General features: G+C 35.6%; 1 protein-coding gene and 1 pseudogene across 1 annotated transcript; both read left to right on the forward strand.

Moving 5' to 3' along the window:
* The first annotated feature begins 6,918 nt into the window (after positions 1-6,918).
* Positions 6,919-7,869, forward strand: LOC114225889 (olfactory receptor 10A7). The gene has a single exon (XM_028125735.1). The coding sequence runs from the start codon at positions 6,919-6,921 to the stop codon at positions 7,867-7,869; it is 951 nt and encodes a 316-aa protein (XP_027981536.1).
* A 7,216-nt stretch (positions 7,870-15,085) lies between these two features.
* On the forward strand, positions 15,086-21,285 carry LOC114225732 (tetraspanin-3 pseudogene; annotated as a pseudogene).
* Positions 21,286-22,127: the final 842 nt, after the last annotated feature.

The raw sequence follows: 22,127 nt of genomic DNA on the forward strand, positions 1-22,127 counted from the left end.
TGACTCACACGTTAAAATCTGAAACTGAAATCTATGGACCAAAACCTAGACAAATGTAAGGTCATATTTTATCTTTATTCAAGAGCTACTAGACACCCTCTTTTACTGACATGTGTTCATTCTTTACTCTTTCAAAATGAAATTTCAAGTGAGAATTGCTATGTAATCTTTTTGAAATGGGATCTGTGTCTATTTTAATATTCAAACCTGCTACTTAGCACAGTGCCTGTCACTTCATAGATGAACCAAAAAAAAAAAAAATCTATCAGAAAAGAACGTTTGATTTGTTTTCAGGCAAATCCAAAAATACAACTGGAAAATTTTTGGCTAAGATCGTTATGATGAACTACCCACAAGATGGCAGTAATATATAGTCAGGGACTGCATTGTACATGACATTAGGAATTGGTAAGGACCTAGACTACTGTAGACTGGCATTTGGACACTTATACAGTGAGCTTACACTGTATTTTATCTGAATTTTGTATGTGTATGCGGGTTGAGAAAGTGATACTCATTTAGGAACAGATAATTTAGAAAAAACTCTTTTGAAGTTCACCATATGTTTGGACAAGCTGATTTTCACAGTTTTTCTTGTTGAGATCTTATAAAAGTTTCATTTAATTTTTTTTAAAAAACAAGGGGCACCTGGGTGGCTCAGTGAGTAAATCAACTGACTCTTGATTTCAGCTCAGCTCATGATCTCAGGGTCATGAGACTGAGCTTCATATCAGGCTCTGCACTCAGCATGGAGCCTCCTTGAGATTCTCTCTCTCTCTCTCTCTCTCCCTATGCCCCTACCCCCATTCTCCCTCTCTCCCTCTGTCTCAAATAAATAATTTCATGGATAAATAATATTTAAAAAAATAAAACAAAAGCCTGATGTTTGAATTTAGTAATGCACCATTTTCCACTGATTTTCTTGCCCAATTTATAACTATATCCTTTATATGATTCATAGTTATTTATTTGTTTCAGGTATGAAGTAAGGAAGGTATATCAAACACAAGACAAATATCATATGATTTCACTCATATGTGGCATTTAAGAAACAGAGGAACATAGGGGAAGGGAAGGAAAAGTAAAATAAGACAAAATCAGAGAGGGAGACAAATCATAAGAGACTTGAGAGACTTTTTTTTTAAAAGATTATTTATTTATTTGACAGAGAAAGCACAAGCAGGGGGAGGGGCAGAGGGAGAGGGAGAAGCAAGCTCCTCGCTGAGCAGGGAGCCCGACACAGGGCTTGATTCCAGGACCCTGGCATCATGACCTGAGTCAAAGTCAGGCACTTAACGACTTTTAACAAACAGGAGGGTTGTTGAGGAAACAAACAGGGTTGCTGGAGGGGAGGTGGGGGGGATGGGCTACATGGGTGATGGGCATTAAGGAGGGCACTTGATGTAATAAGAACTGGGTGTTGTATGCAACTGAAGAATCACTAAACTCTACCTCTGAAACTAATTATACACTATATGTTAATTAAACTGATTTTAAATAAAAAAGATAGATAAAATACATTTTGTTATAACTTTTTCTTTGAAATGGTTAGAGATTTGTCTTACTTATTTTAAAGGTGGATGTATCCAATCAAAGATTAAAAAAATACTTTAAACCATCATCTCATTGTTAGTTCACTTACTTGGAAAATAAGGATTAAGGAATATTCCTTTAATTTTTACAAATGTAGCAGGAAACTTTATATATCTTTTCCGGAAGGAAATAAAACTAGGAAGTGATGAAGTTTTCTATCTATTTGTTATACCCACTGCTCCTGCATAGATTAACCTTAAACTCCTGTGGCCTTTTCAAGACTTTTTGTCCCCCTAAGATTTCATTAGAATTTTTAGGAATCATTCCTATTGTGCTAATTTGTAAGTATTTTAAGCTTATATTTATTTATGAGTTGGTTCTACAACAAATACATTATAATAGAATAGAGTGATTTCCATAGTTTTGTTAGCTCATTACAAAACACTGCAAAGAATAATGATGTCTCTACTTACTAAATGAAATAATCTTAGAAATTCCAGGGGTAAAACATTCCAAGTACTAAAAAAGAAAGAAAAATTACTTACTTCTTTATGGCATTAACCATGTTAGATACTATAAGATACTGCTTCCATGGAACAGTACATGAGTCTTGGTACTGTTTACAATATTCTTATATTAAAACAAACCAACAGCAAAACTATTTAGGGCTTAAGACAACAATAAAATACATGTTGATTATCAGCTTAACTTGATGTGTTTAATCATTTGAAAAAGGTTATTATTAGGAAAATTTATGTTTAAAATAACATTTAAAAATGAAATAAAAATTGAAATTTAAAAATCATGCAAGTTTCAAGGACATGGTACAAATTTCTTTTATCAGTATTCGACCAAAATCTATTCCACAAAAAACACAAAAATCTTATGGGGAAAATTAAAATTTATGTTCCTTACATAGTGTTGGCATATTAATCATTGTAATCCTGAGGGACTTGACCAGTGTGCATAATAGACCCATCAGAAAATATCTATTATTGAAAAATACATATTGAATTACAGTCATTATAACTTAAAGAAAATATAGATAATTCTATGAAAATTCATTCTCCCCTATGAGATAAAACAGTTAATTAACAGTAGTTCCTTCTAATGTCCCTAGGATCATTTCCCCAAGGCCAGTCACACTTTTAAATATTACTGTTAAAATATATCAACCATTTAATGCCAATGCAAAGCAGGCTAGTCTGCCTAAGGTATTTGCTTAATTCTTTCTTTTTTTTTTTCAAGATTTTATTTATTTACTTGAGAGAGAGAGAGAGAAGCAGACTCCCTGCTGAGCAGAAAACCCTATGATCCCACGACCCCGAGATCATGACCTGAGCTGAAGGCAGAGGTCTAACTGACTGAGCCACCAAGGCACCCTGGTATTTGCTTAATTCTGAAGATTTGAGCTGATCAACAAAATTACTTGTCTTTAAAAATATCATTAAGCGTCCAATTAAAGAAGAAATACGGGGCTTTATTTGGTAAGATATATCTCAATATTTTTTATGACATTTCTTTCCTCAATTTTTAAGAAAAAAACGTTTTTTCTGGGTACCTGTGTATAATAAAAACATTTTAAGAAAAATATATATGGGACTTTATAGAAAAAGAAGTTAAGTTTATGCTTTATTAAAATAAAACAAGAACAATAGGGCCCTTGTTCTGTCTAGAAAGCTATAGAATGCTAAAGAAAAGAGTATTAAGAAAAAAATGAGAGTTGTGGACTTAAGGAATTCTGTGGATGACAACTATACAAAGTATTTCAATTCAGATACTGGGTTCATTCATTTTCCAATTTACTAACTTATACTTTGTGTTGTGCTGTTCCAGTTAGAGAATTTAATAATGATCTGAGCTTTGGTTTGTTTTCCAAATACTGATGATGTAACTGCTTTGATCCATAATCAAAGTTTTTTTTAATAAGAAACACGTATTTGTGAGAAAGCTGGCCAGAATGAAAGGTAAAATCTATTTCTTCAGAAACGTTTGAAGTTGACCTGCTTAGTAAGTGAAAAACTCTTTAACTTCATTAGACATAGCTAACTACATTAGTGGACTTAAGTAAATGTCTTTAAATTATCAAAATGCCATGCAACAAGTAAAATAATATATTCTCTAGAGCTATTTAGTAACCATGGCAACTCAGTTACAGTTTGAAAATAAAAAGAAGAGACATTAATATAAATCTGTGGTAGTGACTACAATCACTGCTGATGAATTTTTTTTAGAGGATATATGCAATGTAATGTGCAATGTAATGTAAAGGCAAGTGAAAAATGTACAATACTAATTATTAAGAAATCAAGAAACTGACAGTTTTCTTGGACAGCCTTATTCATATTTTGTGTTAGAGACCATGGATGGTACACTGTAGATCTTGATCACTCAAAGTTCAAGCCGTTCAACCTAGCATTGCTCTCTGCCACATCAATATCAGAATTCTGAGAGGCAGTGGTGGTTTAGGCATTTTAGGCATACACTAAAAATCATAATATAATAAATATAAATGAATAAATATCAATAAAATATTGATAGCTTCATCAACTCTCATTCTTTTTTTCCTCATGACAAAAAATTTTTAGAGCCGTAACAATTTTAGAGTTGTTGCAAAATGCTGGTGAGCATGATAATACATATTAAGCTTTTTATAAGTTTTGCTAAATGTACCAGCATTAGTGTTGTTGCTATTACTGATGATGATAATGGTATTGAAGAAGTTTTGCAATTATGGTGAGAGGGTAATGGGCACAGTCACTGTTATATCTGTTACCTATTATCCTAGGACCCCAGGGGAATGGAGAGCATGGGATCACCAGAGTTCCTTTCCTTATGCTATTGAGGACATTGGCTCAGAACTTATATAAGCAAAAAAGACAGGTGAGATAGTACCAAAAGTACATATGTTTAGGGTGGAATTAAAACATAGAATTCTTCAACTGAGCCACTTGTTTCAGAATGGATCTATAGGCTGTGAGTTTCCAGCTCCTTACTTTCAGAGGGGAAGCTCATTTTAAATATAATTTTACTCTAAAATGAAATAGTTAAGCTTTTTTCTCAATTAAATTTGAAATATGTATTGTGAAGTAATAGATCCAATATTCACCTAACTCCAATATTTGAAAAACACAGAAACATTGCTCATCTCAGCTTCAATGTACCATTATGAATAATTGTTTTTCCAACATGTTTCTGTGATGGCTAATGTTTGATATGTTATTGCTAAGCAAAATTTGTATAGAAAATATATGTATAATTCTACTTTCAGTCAAAATAATTTATTCTAAATAAGACATAGTGCTTGAGTTCATAATAATTGAGTTGGTACTTTTATGAATAGACTAGATTTTTAGTGGATGCACAATAGTGACTAACTCTCACTTTTGATCATGCAGTTTTGAAAAAGATGACTGCTCTTGAGAGTTTAGCTAAACTACTTCATAATGCTGCTGACTTGGCATCCATTTGGGGTAGCCAAGTTACCTGCAGGGACCTTGAACTGACATTAACCCTTCCCTCAAGTGTATATCCTAGATAACAGCCTGTAGAATCACAAGGAAATATTAGTTCCTGCTATGACCCCCCCCCAACTGCCCTTGTGATAAATAATAGGCTCCTTTGTCTCCCAGGCCCCTCTCCTTAACACCCTTAGATAAAACCATTGGGAAGCATACCAAAATCCTGCTCTTTTTGGCTTAAACTGACCAATCTGGCCTTAGCCAGGGAATCCCAAACAACTCCACCCTTGTGCGCTAATAAAAGTATGTGTCCCAGCTCCTGTTCCTCTCTCTGCCTGCACTGTGTGTTGACTTCCCCATGTCGCTCCTTGAGTGAGCCATGTGCCTCCTCCAGAACCAGTGAGTAATAAATTCTATTTGCTTTCCCTTGTGGTCTTTTGTTGAACAATGCTCAACATCCCACACACCATCTTTACTTAGTAAATGATAATTGAACAAAGTCACAACACAGCGGGAAGCAGAGCTGTTTTGATGAATGGGAACTGAGTGTTGGAAGGAGGACTTCTCTATTGAATGTCGTATTCATTCAGAAGTTCTTTTTTTTTTCTACTCAACAAATATGACATTCCATGCAGAAGTCTTCCTTCCAACACTCATTTCAATTGTCATCCATCAAAACAGCTCTGCTTCCCACAACTCAAATTACATGACTATACCTAATGTGTGTAATAAGAAATAGGGTTCTAGAGAGAAGGAGGGTAGGGGGATGGGTTAGCCTGGTGATGGGTATTAAAGAGGGCACATTCTGCATGGAGCACTGAGTGTTATGAACAAATAATGAATCATAGAACACTACATCGAAAACAAATGATGTAATATATGGTGATTAACATAACAATAAAAAAATTTAAAAAAAAAGAAATAGGGGCCCAGGGAAGTCAAATTATGGTTCAAGAGACAATATCAAAAACCACATACAACTGATGAATCACTGCACTCTACCTCTGAAACTAATAATAAACTATATGTTAATTAATTGAATTTAAATAAAATAAATTTTTTTTTAAAAATCACATAAATTACCAGTCCCATGAAGATTACAGAAAAGCAGTGAAATCAAGACTATGGACTCTGAGAAACAAACTGAGGGTTCTAGAGGGGAGGGGGGTGGGAGGATGGGTTAACCTGGTGATGGGTATAAAAGAGGGCACGTACTGCATGGAGCACTGGGTGTTATACGCAAACAATGAATCATAGAACACTACATCAAAAACTAATGATGTAATGTATGGTTACATAATAAAATTTAAAAAAGCATAACAATAAAATTTTTAAAAAAGCAAAAAAAGTATCTTTTTATTTTTTACTTATGTTTATTTACTGTTTCTAATATATACATATATATGTGCACATGTATATGTATATGCAAATGTGTATGTGTATGCACAGAGTGAATGATGGTGTGGAATACACTCCATTCAGTAGAAACGTGTACTTAATATAATAAAAGATTAGAAAAGTGAAACTAGCCCATAACTTATCTTTTTGTACCCTGGACTTATTTTATATTTTTAAAAAAGTAGTAGATGATTCTATTGTAATGATTATCAGCCTAAACTACTTCTACTTAATTGTGATAATAACATGCCTTTGACGAAGAATATGAGCTACAGACTGTGACCACCGACAAGACAAAATCTGCACCTAGGTGTAAAGCAATTAGTAGGATTCATGCAAAATATCTTTTTCCTTACTTTTATCTTATTTTAAACATTCTTTCTGCTTCAGAGAAATAGAATGGTGAGATGTGTGAGCACAGAGATGCAGTTATGGCTTTTATTGATATTTTTAAGGTTATATCTATAATTAAACAATATCCTTTCATGCACATACTTTGATTCTTACAGAGAAACTAGTCTAAGATATGATTTGTGAAAATCACACCAGAGTCACTGAGTTTATTCTTCTCAGTTTTACAAATAACCTTGAGATGCAAGTTTCCCTCTTTATTTTGTTCCTCATCATCTATTCAGTCACTTTGTTGGGCAACTTCCTTATCATCATAGTCACCAGTGTGGATCCTGCTCTTCAAACACCCATGTACTTCTTTCTCCGAAACCTATCACTTCTTGAAGTCTGTTTTACCTTGGTCATGGTGCCGAAGATGCTGGTGGATCTAGTGTCTCCAAGGAAAATCATCTCTTTTGTAGGCTGTGGGATCCAGATGTACTTTTTCTTCTTCTTTGGCAGCTCTGAATGTTTTCTCCTGTCTATGATGGCATATGATCGCTTTGTGGCCATTGGTAACCCTCTCCGTTATTCAGTCATAATGAATAGGTCCCTATGCTTATGGATGGCTGTCAGCTCTTGGATGTCTGGTGTTCCTGTCTCTATGCTACAAACAGCTTGGTTGATGGCCCTTCCTTTCTGTGGACCAAATGCCATAGACCACTTTTTTTGTGATGGTCCTCCAGTGCTGAAACTTGTCACTCAGGATACAACCAGGTATGAAACGCAAGCACTTGCCTCCACACTACTGTTTATCATGTTTCCTTTTTCCCTCATTTTGGTCTCCTACACCCGCATTATAATAACCATCCTGAGGATGTCCTCTGCTACTGGTCGCCAGAAAGCATTCTCCACTTGTTCATCACACCTTATTGTGGTATCTCTTTTCTATGGAACAGCCAGCTTGACCTACCTACGGCCCAAATCCAACCTGTCCCCCGAGAGCAAGAAGCTAGTGTCATTGTCCTACACTGTCATCACTCCTATGTTAAACCCCATAATCTACAGCCTAAGGAACAATGAAGTTAAGGGGGCAGTCAAGAGGACAGTTACTCGAAAAGTCTTGCAGAAGTTAGATGTGTTTTGAGTTCTATTGCGTAGTGCTTCTAAACAAAGTAGGGGCAGCAGAACCCACAGACAAAAGCTTAAAAGGAGTACAAGATTTGCTCTGATTTTGTCAGTGTCTCTTGCTGTGATGGGAGGCTCTCAGTGTATCTCTCAGACTCCCAGCAAGAGAGAGATGGTACCTGTTGGGATAATTGGGAGAGAATCTTTATGAGGGGGCTATTTCCGAATTGGGGGCAAGGCTAAATAATTGTCACACAGCTCATATGATGAAAATTCCACATGTCTTGATATGAAGGGGCAGGAGAAGAAGTATTACTTGGAACCTGGAGGCTGCTACAACTATAAGTAAAAGTCACACAACAGGAGCTCTGTTCTTTAGTAGAAGGCAGCCATCCCAGCCTTATGCTATTCTGACTCTCATCTGCTGATGCATTTTCTTCATCAAACCAAATCTGAGACAGAGGACAAGAATTTCTGTCGATGCAGTATATAAAGGCCAGCCTTGTGGGGCTCAGATCAGAATTGAAAAGTTATGAAGCATAAATGAAAATATGCACCACAGACGCCTATATATTCTGCAGCTAATATGATGCAAATATAATCCTGTAATGTATTTTAAGTAACTTTTTAAAAGATGTATTGAAAAGTGGAGACTTGTAGTTGCCAAGAATTCATGGTGCAAATTCTTTATATAGATTGCTGCTTAAATGAGGTTATATAAGATTACCCTAGTATAAATATTTCATAACATGGTTCTGGATTTCTTTGATCATTGGCTTAATCATCTATTAATTTTTATTTTATTTTTTGAGAGAGAGAGGGGAAGGGGAAGGGAGAAAGAATCTCAAACAGACTCCAGGCTGAGCACAAACCCTGACAGGGGGCTCAATCTCATGATCCTGAGATCACGACCTGAGCCAAAACCAAGAGTCCCACACTCAAGTGACTGAGCTACCAAGGCTCCCCTATTAATTTTTATTAATTAGCTGTTACTTCTTAGAATTTAAACGAGAAATACTTGCTTGCCACTACAGTAAAAGCAAGAGTAGTGATAATAACAGCAAACATGATTTATCAAGGCACTATCATTAATAAATGCCCTCGTGGGTTGCCTAAGTGGCTCAGTCGGTTGAGCGTCTACTTTCAGCTCAGGTCATGATCCCAGGGTCCTTTGACAGAGTCCCATATTGGGCTTCCTGCTCAGCAGGGAGTCTGCTTCCCCCTCTCCTTCTGCCCTCTTCCGCTCATGCTCTTTCTCTCTCTACCTCTCAAATAAATAAATAAAATTTTTTATTTTATTTTTTTAAGATTTTATTTATTTATTTCGCAGAGAGAGATAGCAAGAGCAGAAACACAAGCAGGGGGAGTGGGAGAGGGAGAAGCAAGTTTCCCGCTGAGCAGGGAGCCCGATGTGGAGCTTGATCCCAGGACCCTGAAATCATGACCTGAGCCAAAGGCAGATGCTTAATGACTGAGCCACCCAGGCGCCCCTAAAATCTTTTAAAAAATGCCCTTGCAACAACCCAACAGGTAGATCCTATTATACATTTATTTTTCATAAAAGATGAATTAGGATTAGAAAATTTAAGTATCTTGACAGGGCAAAGAGTTATTGAGAGGTAGCCACGAGAATTCAAATTCAGATCTTTCTGCATTTGAAATTCAATATGTTAACTTCTTAAAAATCTCTAGGACATTTTCAGCCTGATAAAGCACCACTTATACATGGGAAGTTTGTCTTTAAGGCCATAAATGCCTTATCAACTAAGAAGACAAAATGAAATTGAGCCAAATGTAATTTTGGAAAATTTCATATTTTCACCCTCATAAAGATATATTGGCTTTGAATATGCAATTTATATGTAATAATATCTGTTGCTCTAAGTCTTCATTAGCCAATGTTTTTCTTAATTGTATAGATTTTTCTTTAAGCAGCAACTACCTTCTATCATTCTTGGTCAAAATCCCAGAAAAAATTTAAAATCATCACAAATTTGCAACTTGTGATGACTATTTTAATTTAATTGTGATTTCCTGAGGTTTGTATCCATTGAGCATAACGGGAGTTCGGGGTAGGAAATATCAATACCTTTAAATCTTTCTCCTTCAATGGCCTTTTAATTGTTTAAGCCTAACTCACATATTCCAAATTAAAGTTACTAAGTTCAGTGACCATCTGGTAAGACCGTTGTAATGGTTTTCTTTTCTTTTTTTTTTTAATAGATCTATTTATTTATTTGAGAGAGAGAGAAAGTGCAGCCAGAGGGGTGGAGGGAGAGTGAGAAAATCTCAAGCAGACTTCCCACTGAGCATGGAGCTCAACATGGTGCTCAATCCCACGACCCTGAAATCATGACCTGAGCCAAAATCAAGAGTTAGATGCTTGACCCACTGAACCACTCAGGCGTCCCTGGGTTTCTTCTGTTTGAATGTGACTCACGAGTAGATTGTGAGGTTGTAAAATCAGTTTAGTAGTGCATGTGTATGTGTTTAATAAGCTAGCATAATAAAATCAAGGATAGAATAACATAGCAATTTATGAAAAGAGTTTATGGAAACACCTGATACATAGTAAACATTACCTGAGTGTTTGATAGTATTATTGTTAGAATAATAGGAAATATAGATTGGATCCCATATATGAAAGGGTATGCTTTAGTTATGCATATAGTATATTTTGAGTGAAACGTAAAATTCATTTCTTCCTGTAAGATGCAAGCAAAAATGTTCATAAGGCATTCACTTATTGCATATCTTATGTAATTTAAAATCCATGGCTTCTTCAGGGAATTTATAATACAATTATTATGTTTCATAGAGTTTTATTAAATTTGATGTAAGTCACAGAGTCACAAAGTCTTTGAAGAGACTTTTTTTTAAGCTTGTCATCCTCAATTTACAAATTGATTTTTTCTTTAGAGTTCCCAAAGCTAATTAATAGAGTCGTTATTATATCTGAAGAGATGATTAAAAGGACTCATTTGATGAGTTGTTCACCCCCAAAAATGCTAAAATTTTCATCACTAACAACAATTCCAGAGTTTTCTTTGGACAAATATTTTCATCACTTTTTTTATGGTGATATGATTCACTTTTTTAGTTGTAGTGAAAAAAACATTTTGTAAGGAGTTTTTCCTAAGTTTACAGTTTCATAGATCTCTTCCATATATACCCCATATTGTTATTTAGAAGCATTTCTGGAAATATTTCTTCCAAATGTCCATAAGTTTGAATGTTGGAGGATGTCTTCAAAGGCCAAACCTGGTACTCCTAAAATAAGAATTGGTTAGATCAGTTCCTTTACATGTTATCCAATCCTGTCACATGTATGAGAGCTGAGGTAAGAAGAACAATTAACATGTTGATATTTCAATGTAGCTTAAAAAGTCTATCTTTGCTTTATTTCAATGGTAGTCAGGTCAAATTAGTGAATCCAATCCAATGTATAGCATTGTTTTATATTTATATTTAAAAGGCAGGAAATAACACTTCCCCAAGAGAGTTTTAATTTTGGTTAGGAGACAAAACTTAAGAGCAATTAATAACAATACAGTTATATAATGAGAAGATTAAAGCAAAATTCTCAATTGCCAAAATCAATGCAACAAAATGCACATACATGCACATTTATAAACTCTTACTATAAAATAATATTGCTAGTGAGTGCTGTGGATTTTCAAATAGTTGAGTGAATAAAATGTACTTAAAATGCTGATTCATTATGGAACGAAATCTACATACTAGGTAGTCAGATAATCATTATTTTGAATTCAGGATCCTATACTCAATAACTATTTATCCCCCATCACCATCATCTCTGTCACAGGTTTGTCACAAAGTCATGTGAGTTTTCATTGTGCTACTACAATTCAGTATATTCAGAAAGGAGGGAACAGTGATGATTTACTGGTCACTTAGCCTCTGGACTCTTCATTTTGTGTCTTCAGAAAGGCAAAAACCATTTCCATGGAGAAAGTGAAGGCCAGATAGTATTTTACCAGACTCCCTTAGAGCTAGTTTGTGGGCTTGTACGCTAAGCTCTACTAATCAGATTTTGAATTCTGATTTAAGGATGCAAAGAAATGGTGACAGTGGGGGTTCACATGAAGCCAGCAGCTCCCAGTGTCCAGGGGCAGTGGAGACTGCAGTGGCAGTGGCAGTCCCCAGCGTCCAGTGCTGGTAGTACAAGCTTAAACTCTAATGTCCATGTTTTCGTTCTGGCCACATCAGTGTGTTTACACAACTGAATCTGGATTTTCACTGTGGTCCTGACTGCTTCTTATTCTTGCATTTCCCTTCCCATTTTATATGCAGTATACTTTTCAACATCTTTTCAATATCTTTCCTGTGTAAATCATCAAAAGTCAGTTTCAGGTTTTTTGGTTTTCTTTGTTTTGTTTTAATGAAGAAGTCTAATGGTTAAAGAACAAATCAGGAATGTCATTTGACTGAATTAATTTGTAAGTTCCACCAAAATGGCTTGCACAGAATAATTATGAAATGAACATTCTAAATCTAGAAGAAAAAATTGCATATGTGAATGTATATATGGAATATATTGATATGTAGAGAGAGAAACCCCTCTTCATCATAAATTAGATGGTAATAACCTTCTGTGTATGTTTTAAGGCCATCTGAAGATGGTGCAGAAATAATTTTAAAACAGGGCCTTTGGATGTGGTCTTAAAAACTATGATGATGGGCGCCTGGCTGGCTCAGTCAGTTAAGCACCTGCCTTCAGCTCAGATCAGCTCAGGTTATGATCCCAGGGTCCTGGGATTGAGTCCCGCATCGGGCTCCTTGCTCAGTGGGGAGTCTGCTTCTCCCTCTGCCCCTCCCCCCACTCCTGCTTGTGCTCTCCCTCTCCCCCTCTTGCAAAAATAAATAAAATAAAAAAACTATAATGACATTACTAATTTTAGATTAGTTGGATATATTTTCTCTCTACAACCATTGACAAATTTGTAGAGAAATGTTTGATAGAAAAAAATTGATAATTTGTTTAATCACTTTTTTAAAAATTTTAATGTGAACAAAACCCATATATGAATAAAGTAAATACAAACATGTGGTAGAAAAAAAGTAATCTTACTTTTTAAAACCTAGATGCATACACATAAAGTAATATTTGATGCAGGAGCCAAGAATACTCAATGGAGAAAAGACAGTCATTTCAATAAATTGTGGTAGGAAAATTGGATATTCACACATAAAAGAATGAAACTAGACCCATATCTTACACCACTCACAACATTTAATCAAATTAAAGACTTAACTGTAAGACCTGAAACCATAAAACTCCTAGAACAAAGCGGGGAAAATGCTTCTTGACATAGGTCTTAACAATGATTTTTTGGATATAACACCTTAAGCAAAAGCAACAAAATAAAAAAATAAACAAGTGGGAGGGACTACATCAAGCTGAAAAGCTTCTGCACAGCAAAAGAAACAATCAGCAAAATGCAAAAACAACCTATGGAATGAGAGAATGTATGTGCAAATTATAAACTTGATACAGGATTAATAGCCAAAATATATAAAGAACTCATACAACTCAATAGCTTAAATCCCCAAATAATCCAGTTAAAAAAGGGGAGATGACCTGAATGGATATTTTTCCTAAGAATATATTCAAATGCCCAAGAAATACATGAAAAGGTGGTCAAAGCCACTAATCATTAGGGAAATGCAAATTAAAACCACCGTAAAATATCACCTTGGACTTGTTGGAGTGGCTATCATCAAAAAGACAAGAGATAACAAATAGTGGGGAAGATATGGAAAAAAAAATCCTTGTACACTGTTGGTGGGAACGTAAATTGGAACAGCCACTATGGAACATAGTATGAAGTTTCCTCAAAAAATTTAAAGGGAGAACTACTGTATGACTTAGCAATTCCACTTCTGGGTATATATATCCAAAGGAAATGAAATTACTATGTCAAAGAGATATATGCACACCCATATTCATTGCAGTATTATTTACAATGTAAAATATATTTACAATACATATATGCAATGGAATACTATTCAGCCATCAAAAAGAAGAAAATCCTACCATTTATGACAACATGGATGGACCCTGAGGGCATTAGGCTAAGTAAAATAAGTCAGGCAAATAAAGACAAGTAATGTATGATCTCACTTATATGTGGAATCTAAAAAACACTCATAGAAAAAAAGATCAGATTTGTGGTTACCACTGGCAAAGTGTACAGGTAGGGAATATATGAAGTTGGTCAAAAGGTACAAATTTCCAGTTATAAGATAAATATGTACTGGGGATGCAGCGTACAACAACATGACTACAGTTAATGCCACCGTATGGTAAATTTAAGAATTGCTAAGAGAGTAGATCCTAAAAGTTCTTATCACAGGGAAAAAAAATTTGTAACTGTATGAGGTTATGGATATTAACTAAACTTATGTGGTAATAATTTTGTAATATACATATGTCAAGACATTATACTGTATACCTTAAACTTATATGGTGCTATATGTCAATTTCATCTCAATAAAGTGGGAAAAAATAAAATTAGTGAAATCTGAAAATAAAAATAAAAACCTAGGTGCTATTTCTGGCTCTTTCATTAACTATCTTGTTGACCTTGGTCAAGATAGAAACTCTTTGAGACTCACTTTGATCATCTATAAAGGAGCAAGTTCTAAAATTATATGAAGCAAAAATTTGACAGCAATAAATATTAATGTATGGATTATAAATGGCAAAGTGGTTTGGAGATGGGGTAGGAATTTTCATGAACAAATTTGCAAAAGGAGCTTAACTTTAAGTTGAAAAAGAAGCATGCCTTGTGTTTGGCAAGGGAACACAGACAGCGAAGGGCAAAAAGAAAGTGAAAGAAGCTCTTTGCATGTTAATTGGCATTTTCTCTTTTTTTTATACACTTGTTTATAGATTTGGCTTTTATTTTTTTTAATTTACAGGCTTATGTTTTTAATAATTATCAGGGTATTTGATTTCTCTTCAGCATATTCCATACAATATATATGATCACTGTTGTGAATTGAACTATGTCCTCCCAGAGATAAGTCGTACTCTTAATAGCGGATACATGTGAATGTGACTTTATTTGGAAATAGGACATTTACACATGTAATCAGTGTAAGATAAGGTTATACTAGATTGGGATGGGCTGTAAATCCAATGACTAGGGTCATTATTTAAGGAGAGATTCAGAGACATAAAGATACACAGATCCACAGGACTGACAGCCATGTCAAGATGGAGGCAGAAGCTGGAGAGACGCAGCTGCAAGCCAGGAGTACTAAGGATTGTTGGCCAGCACCAGAAACTAGAAGAAAAGCATGGAGCAGACTCTTCCTCAGAGCTATCAAACTTCTGGCCTCCTGAACTGTGAAAGAATAAATTCCTATTGTTTTAAGCCACCGGTTTGGGGTAATTTTTTATGGTAGCCCTAGGACCCAATATGGTCACCACAGCTTTGATAGTGATTAGGTGATTCTTCATGAGCTGTGTGGTGGATGGATAGGAAAATGGCCATGTCCTTTGCAATGTTACTCTGCAGCTCCACTCAGCAGGAAAATGTCTGTTTCTCATCCTTTGAATTTAGCCTAGTCCTGTGACTTGCTTTTGCAAAGAGATGCGACAGGGGAATGTTGTGAGGGTTCAGAGTGTAACAATCAAGAAGCCAAGCATGCATCCTCTCTCTCTCTCTTTTGCACCCACACAATTCACATGAGAACAAGCCAAGGCTAGTCTGCTGGAAGAGACATCTATTGAAGCTGAGCTGATTCATCCCTGCTGAAGCCATTCTAGACGAGAGCACAGCTGGTTGATTCCCCAGGATGTGGGAGAACCCAGTCCATATCAACAGAACCGCCTAGCCGAACCACAGACTTATGAACAATAATACCTGCTTGTTGTTTTAAGACCCTAAATTTGGGGGAGCTTTGTTATGTAGAAATGGCAAAGTGATAAAAGATGCATGACTAATTCATAAATCCTGGTTAAGGATCACATTTGTCGGATCTATCTTAACTCTAACTAAATTGTTCCCACAGTACAGCGCGGTGCAGAGAAGCTATAAATGTTAACCATGTACTGTAACAGAGCCTACTTAAGTTTCTTGTTACCCACCTGATTTATTGAAATCTCCCTGTTTTCATCTGTCTCTCTGAATATTAACTTCATCCCCAAGCTTCCAGTATTGTTTTCCATCTTTTCTTGGACTCTTTGCATGGATTTCCACTTACCTTCTGGATCATATCACTACTTTGATCTCACCAGGAACTCTAGCTGCAGTTAGAAAATATTCCTAACCACCCCATTACCCCCAGATACCACTATTCTCAGTAGAGTCCCAATAAATTACCTTTTAGAAAATAAAACATGCATTTACTCACTGGGATTTATGACAAAAAAAGTGATTAAGAACAGCTATTAAAAAAAGAATAGCTATAAATAGCATTTGCTATATGCTATATTTTAAAACTACAGAAAAAATGGTAATGCCATGATGTTGAGTATTTGTGGAAAATATGCAAAGGAAACAAAATATCTGAATATCTTTATGCTTATAATGTTTAATTGGATAAATTAGAGTGGCAGTTGGTAAAAATAGGCCCTTTATTCCTTCTTCTTTTGAATAACACCCATGCAGTTGCAAAGCTAATAAATCTTTTCCCAGTAAACTTATCTACCATGTGAGAGCATAAGGTGGGTTGCAAGGGATATTAAAAGGGGTATGAGAAAATTTTAGGGTTGGATGGGTCTATTTATTTTCTTAATTGTGGTGAAGTTCTCATAGTTTCATGACATATCTCAAAACAATCAAACTATATATTTTAAACATGTAAAATTCAGTATAAATCAATTATACATCAGTAAAACAGAATATCTAATTTAGACATCTAATTTGGCTTAAATAAATCCTCAACAAATATTTATTCAGCAAAGGTATCATGCTGTGGGTCCTTCTTGTAGGGAATACATTTATATATATATATAAACACCCTGATGTATCATAAAGAAACTGGTAGTTGCCAGAAACTTCCACAGGCATACAGAGAAGCTAGTACATAAAGTCCTTCACTTAGTGGAGCTTACAGTTTAGTGAGGATGCTAGACAATAAACACATAGCAAATAAGGAAATAACAAAATTTAAGAGTGGTGTGAACAACAAAAAAAATCTACTATGTATAAAATATCAAGCCAGTTAAGGTGTTAGACAGTGATTGAGTAGTGGCTATCTTGGATAGTATGATCAGGGAAGCTTCCCCTGAGGCATGCCCAATTCTGAGATCTCAGTGATATGAGGGAGCTAGTCATGTGATGTTTGGAGAAAGAACATCACAGAAAGATGGAACAGCCATTGCAAAGGCTTTGAGTTGACCATGGGTGGGGGGTGACAAAAGAATAGCAAGATATCCATTCACATAAACCAAAATGAGTAAGAAAAAATAGTGATAGATAAATTCTAAGAGCAATGGAATGGCAAGGAAGGCTTGGCAGGGGATTTCAATCTGTTTATATGCTCTTTGTTTCTTCTTTTTACCTGCTAATTTGACCTATCTTTGTTGAAACAGAAAGTCAGGCATTCCTGAGTGTTTTGGAGCAGACAAATTCTGATGACCCAGGGACCATTTCCCAGTGGGTCCTAAACCTTTATATTCTCTGATTTAACCACAGAAGGAGCTCATTTGAAACTAAGGCAGAACTGATTCACCTGTTTGAGGTAGGAGAGGGCTGGTGATGGCTGCACTGAACTAGAGATGTATAGTCTCTTTATTGATTTGTCTGTTACCTTTCATATTTGCTTGTTGACACAACTATGTACATATTCTTTTTAAATAAAATTTTGATTGTTCTAAGCAAATGTAGGTAATAATTCAAAATATGACAGTTTAGCATATATACATATTTTCAGGCAGAAAATGTTACACCATATTCACAGAATAGAGCTTAAAGAAAATCAAATCACACTTTCTTCTATTTTTCCATGATGCCCATTCCTACTTGTCATGGATTCAATGTTCTTAACTTTCCTCTTAAGTGCTTCTTAAACTAGCAAAGAGATCCACCACAGAAGGAGGCAGAGGCTAAATATGAAAGTTATATACAATTCATTGTAGAGATGATTTTACTTTAGGAGAAGGTATTCATAACCGAAGTTACCCAGAGAAGGTTGGGAAAATTCTTCCACATCCTTTTAACTACAAATAAACCTTTTTTTTTTTTAAGGAAAAAAGCAGTGTCCTAGCAGTAAATCTTTTGAGTAAATATATTTTTGCCAAATAAATCTTTTTTGGGTCAAGTATTTATTATTTGATCATATATACATATGATTATGTATATATCACATATGGTATATATATTATTTTTCTGGGAATAGCAATAATCTTTATTATAAAGAGATTTTTTATTATATACATTCATTATATATATATAAAGGATTATATCCTTTATTATAAAGGATTATCATCTTTTGCTGAAAGAAATTTGGTTGATATAAATTTTTCTTCTTATATAAAAATTCTCATTTTGTTCATCTTTTATTTAGTAGGTGATGATGTCACTTACTAATATATAAATGTTGTTTATGTTCTTATTTTTGGACACATTTATTTATTCAGTAAAGGGTTTCTATTATGTGGGAATCAATTATAAAGTCTTCATTGTATCAAAAAATATGATTGTTTAAACAATGGAAATTTCAGGACTTTAATGTTCTTTAGTGAATGCAATAGCCCGAGTACTTTCTAAGTTACAATTTTCCGTCTTAATTAATAGCTAGGATCTCGAACTGGAAGATTAACATCAATATCTCCAAATTATCTGACACCAGCTATTTTCATGTAGAAACAGAATATCATTACCAATTGTCCAATCCCCAAGATTTATTTCAACTAATTGTAGCAATATTACAATTTAATGAGCTTTTTTGTCATAGTGGAAGAGGTGTGCCCTAATGTTTTTCTGCATATAAAATGTCATAAAGCTCATTATTTGTGCATAATTTTTAATTTCCTACATTTATTTATCTGCACTCATTATAGTCAAGATAATACATTCAGATATATATAGCCATTATTTCAACTGATACTTAAATTTACATTCTTGATACGTTAATCTAATTATCTTTAACAAAACAGAATTTTTAATAACACTGATAAGTGCCTAGCATATTATGCTTTTTATATATGTTAATATAAAGGTATTTAACAAAAGAAACAATTATCTACAAAAGCGCAAATTGATTGAAATTATGTTAGGAACCCTGAAATTTTCCAGATATAATTCTTCTAGACAATCAGCCTTCCTAAGTTGGCAAAACTGCTCTTTTGTTGTATTAAATACTTCTGGAGTTTTCACCTTGATAAGAATATATGATGTGTGACTATTACTAACTTATTACATAGTGACATAGTGTAATCTGAAAATATGTCAATGTATGTAGTAAAACAGTTGTTAAAATGAAACGAATTTTATAATTTTTTGAGTAGAGAAAAGCTTTCTTAGTAATAGTTCTTTGAGTCTGATGATGAAAAATATTAAAAGAAAATTCTGAAGAGCTATATGCATAAGCTTAATTGGAACTTTTATTTGCATAAAAACCATAGCATTTAATAAAATAGGGCTATGAATCTAAAAAAGTCAAAAAATATTTTACATTAAAATTTTTACCAAATCTGTACAATTTTCTGGTCTCTGTATAAAAGATATAGAGAAATAAGACCTTATTTGTGTGGGTAATTTATTTATGTTAAAGTTGGACAGATAAAGTGTACATACTTGATGTAACTGGAAAAAAATTTGACTTTATGACTGAGTGTTATGTTGTGATAAATTTTATTTTATTTTTTTATAAAGATTTTTATTTATTTATTTGAGAGAGAGCACATGAGAGGGGATAGGGTTAGAGGGAGAAGCAGACTCCCTGCTGAGCAGGGAGCCCAATGCGGGACTCGATCCTGGGACTCCAGGATCATGACCTGAGCCGAAGGCAGTCGCTTAACCAACTGAGCCACCCAGGCTCCCTTGTGATAAATTTTAATAAAGAAGAGGAAAAACAATTATGGTTGATTGCAATTGTTAGATACAATTGTATGAAGGGCTGAGCTTGAGCTGACATTTAAGGAACTGTAATTTGCTGGTGGACAGTTCCTGCATACAGCAAGAAAGCACAATCAGTGAGATTATTTTGATTTAACGTTTTGCCAAGTACCGACTAATCCATATATCTGTATTAAATGGTGATAGCATTTATTGAGCCCTTGCCATGACTGAAGAACTGTAAGTAATATGAATTCCTAAGACTTTATTAAGAATTAAGGGAAAGGGGCGCCTGGGTGGTTGAGCTGGTTAAGTGTTTCCCTTTGGCTCTGGTGGTGAACCCAGGGTCCTGGGATAGAGCCCTGCTTGGGGCTCCCTGCTCAGCAGAGAGTCTGCTTCTCCCTCTCCCCCTGCTTGTGCTCTCTTTCTCTCATTTGCTCACTCTCTCTGTCTCTCAAATAAATAAATAAAATCTTCAAAAAAAAAAAAAAGAATTAAGGGGGAAATCATCAGGCTTGGGGCCGGGGCTGTGCTACTGCAAGGAGGGAGCTGGTTGTGGGGAGACGCCGGAGCCAGCTATTGCCACCTCACTAGGTGAGTGCATCTCTCTCACAGAGCAGGGCCCCAGCACGCTGCCCGCACAAGGGGCCAGTGTGGCATCAACCCATCCAAGACCCTGCTGGTGTTTCCCAACCTTATCTTCCAGGGGGCAGCTGGTATTTTATGCTGTGTGGGGAGCCTGTGTCTTTATCACTTATGATGACTATGGCCACTTCTTTGAAGATGTGTATGCTCTCATCTCTGCTGTAGTGATCATAGCTATGGGAGCCCTGCTTCTCATTGTTGGCCTAATTGGCTGCTGTGCCACAACCAAGAAAGCCGCCATGGCCTGGCCACAAATGTCATCATTCTACTCTTGGTTTTTGTCGCAGAAGCTGTTGCAGTGGTTTTGGGATACGTTTACAGAGCAGAGGTGGAGAGTGAGGTGGCAGCATGCCGAGAGTGTATAAGACCGACCATGGGACCAACCCTGATGCTGCAAGCCAGGCTACTGATCACATACAGAGTCAGCCACACTGTTGTGGAATTCACAGCTAGTCAGACTGGGAAAACACAGACTGGTTCCAAGAGACCAAAAACCAGAGTGTCCCTCTTAGCTGCTGCAGAGAGACCACCAGCAGCTGTAATGGCAGTCCAGCCCACCCCTCTGACCTCTATGCTGAGGGATATGAGGCTCTAGTTGTGAAGAAGCTACAAGAAGTCATGATGCATATTATCTGGGAGGCGCCGCATTTGCAGCTACTCAGCTGCTGGGCATGTTGTGTGCATGCACCATGTTGTGCAGAAGGAGTAGAGAACCTGCTTATGAGCTCCTCATCACCGGCAGAACCTATGCATAGTAGAAAACACAAGCCTGAGCTTTTTAGTCTTGTTCGGATGTGGAAGGTGAATTGAGGAGGTCTACTGTGTTGGCGGCCTGAGTTCATTTAGTTAAAGTACACAGGTGTTGGACAAAGCAACTTGGCTCTTCAGTGTGCCCAACCTACCTCCCTACCCACCTAGGACTTTCTTTTCCTCTATTCTAGCTGACTCTCCATGTCCCTAAGTTTTTAAGTATAGCAGTATACGTTCTAATTTCAGAACCATTTGCAGGTCACATAGTGTGGGAGAGTCAAAGGGAGCCTAAGCTGCTTCTGCCACCGTCATGGAGTAATGGGGCTGCTGCCAGCGTATCACTGGGCCCTTTCAATCTTCATGATGGAGAACTCTGGGCCAAAGGTTTTTGGGGGGGTGTGGGGGGAGCCGTGGTTAAAGTTAACACCAAATAGTGCCCTTTGTCAGTGTCCTTTTAAAAAAACATATACTGTAGTCTAATAAGATAACAACAGCATAAAATTGTTAAGAAAGATTTTAGAATAAAAAAAAATTAAGGGAAATAGCAATCTAAGCTTAGAGCTCAGTAGGTGCACAGAATTATTATTCAAAATGAGAAAAATTGAAATAAGAAAAAATATACAACAGCAAAAAGAAGAAAACAACCAAGTTCAATTTTATTCCTATAGTTCATACCTTGATTTATATTTACTCTGTTGGCTAATAAACTGAGAGTTAAAAGGCTGATTTAAGAAATCTGTTTAATCAAATAAAATCTACTCTCTACATTTGTTTTAGATTTGTCTATATACATATGACAGCATCTAATAACTTAGAGGAAAATCAAAATAGAAAGTTTAAGAAGGAA

This window comes from Eumetopias jubatus, unplaced genomic scaffold (genome assembly GCF_037043125.1).
Source record: "Eumetopias jubatus isolate StellerSeaLion01/CBP00866 unplaced genomic scaffold, mEumJub1_p1.0 scaffold_8, whole genome shotgun sequence".
Taxonomy (NCBI): Eukaryota; Metazoa; Chordata; class Mammalia; order Carnivora; family Otariidae; genus Eumetopias; species Eumetopias jubatus.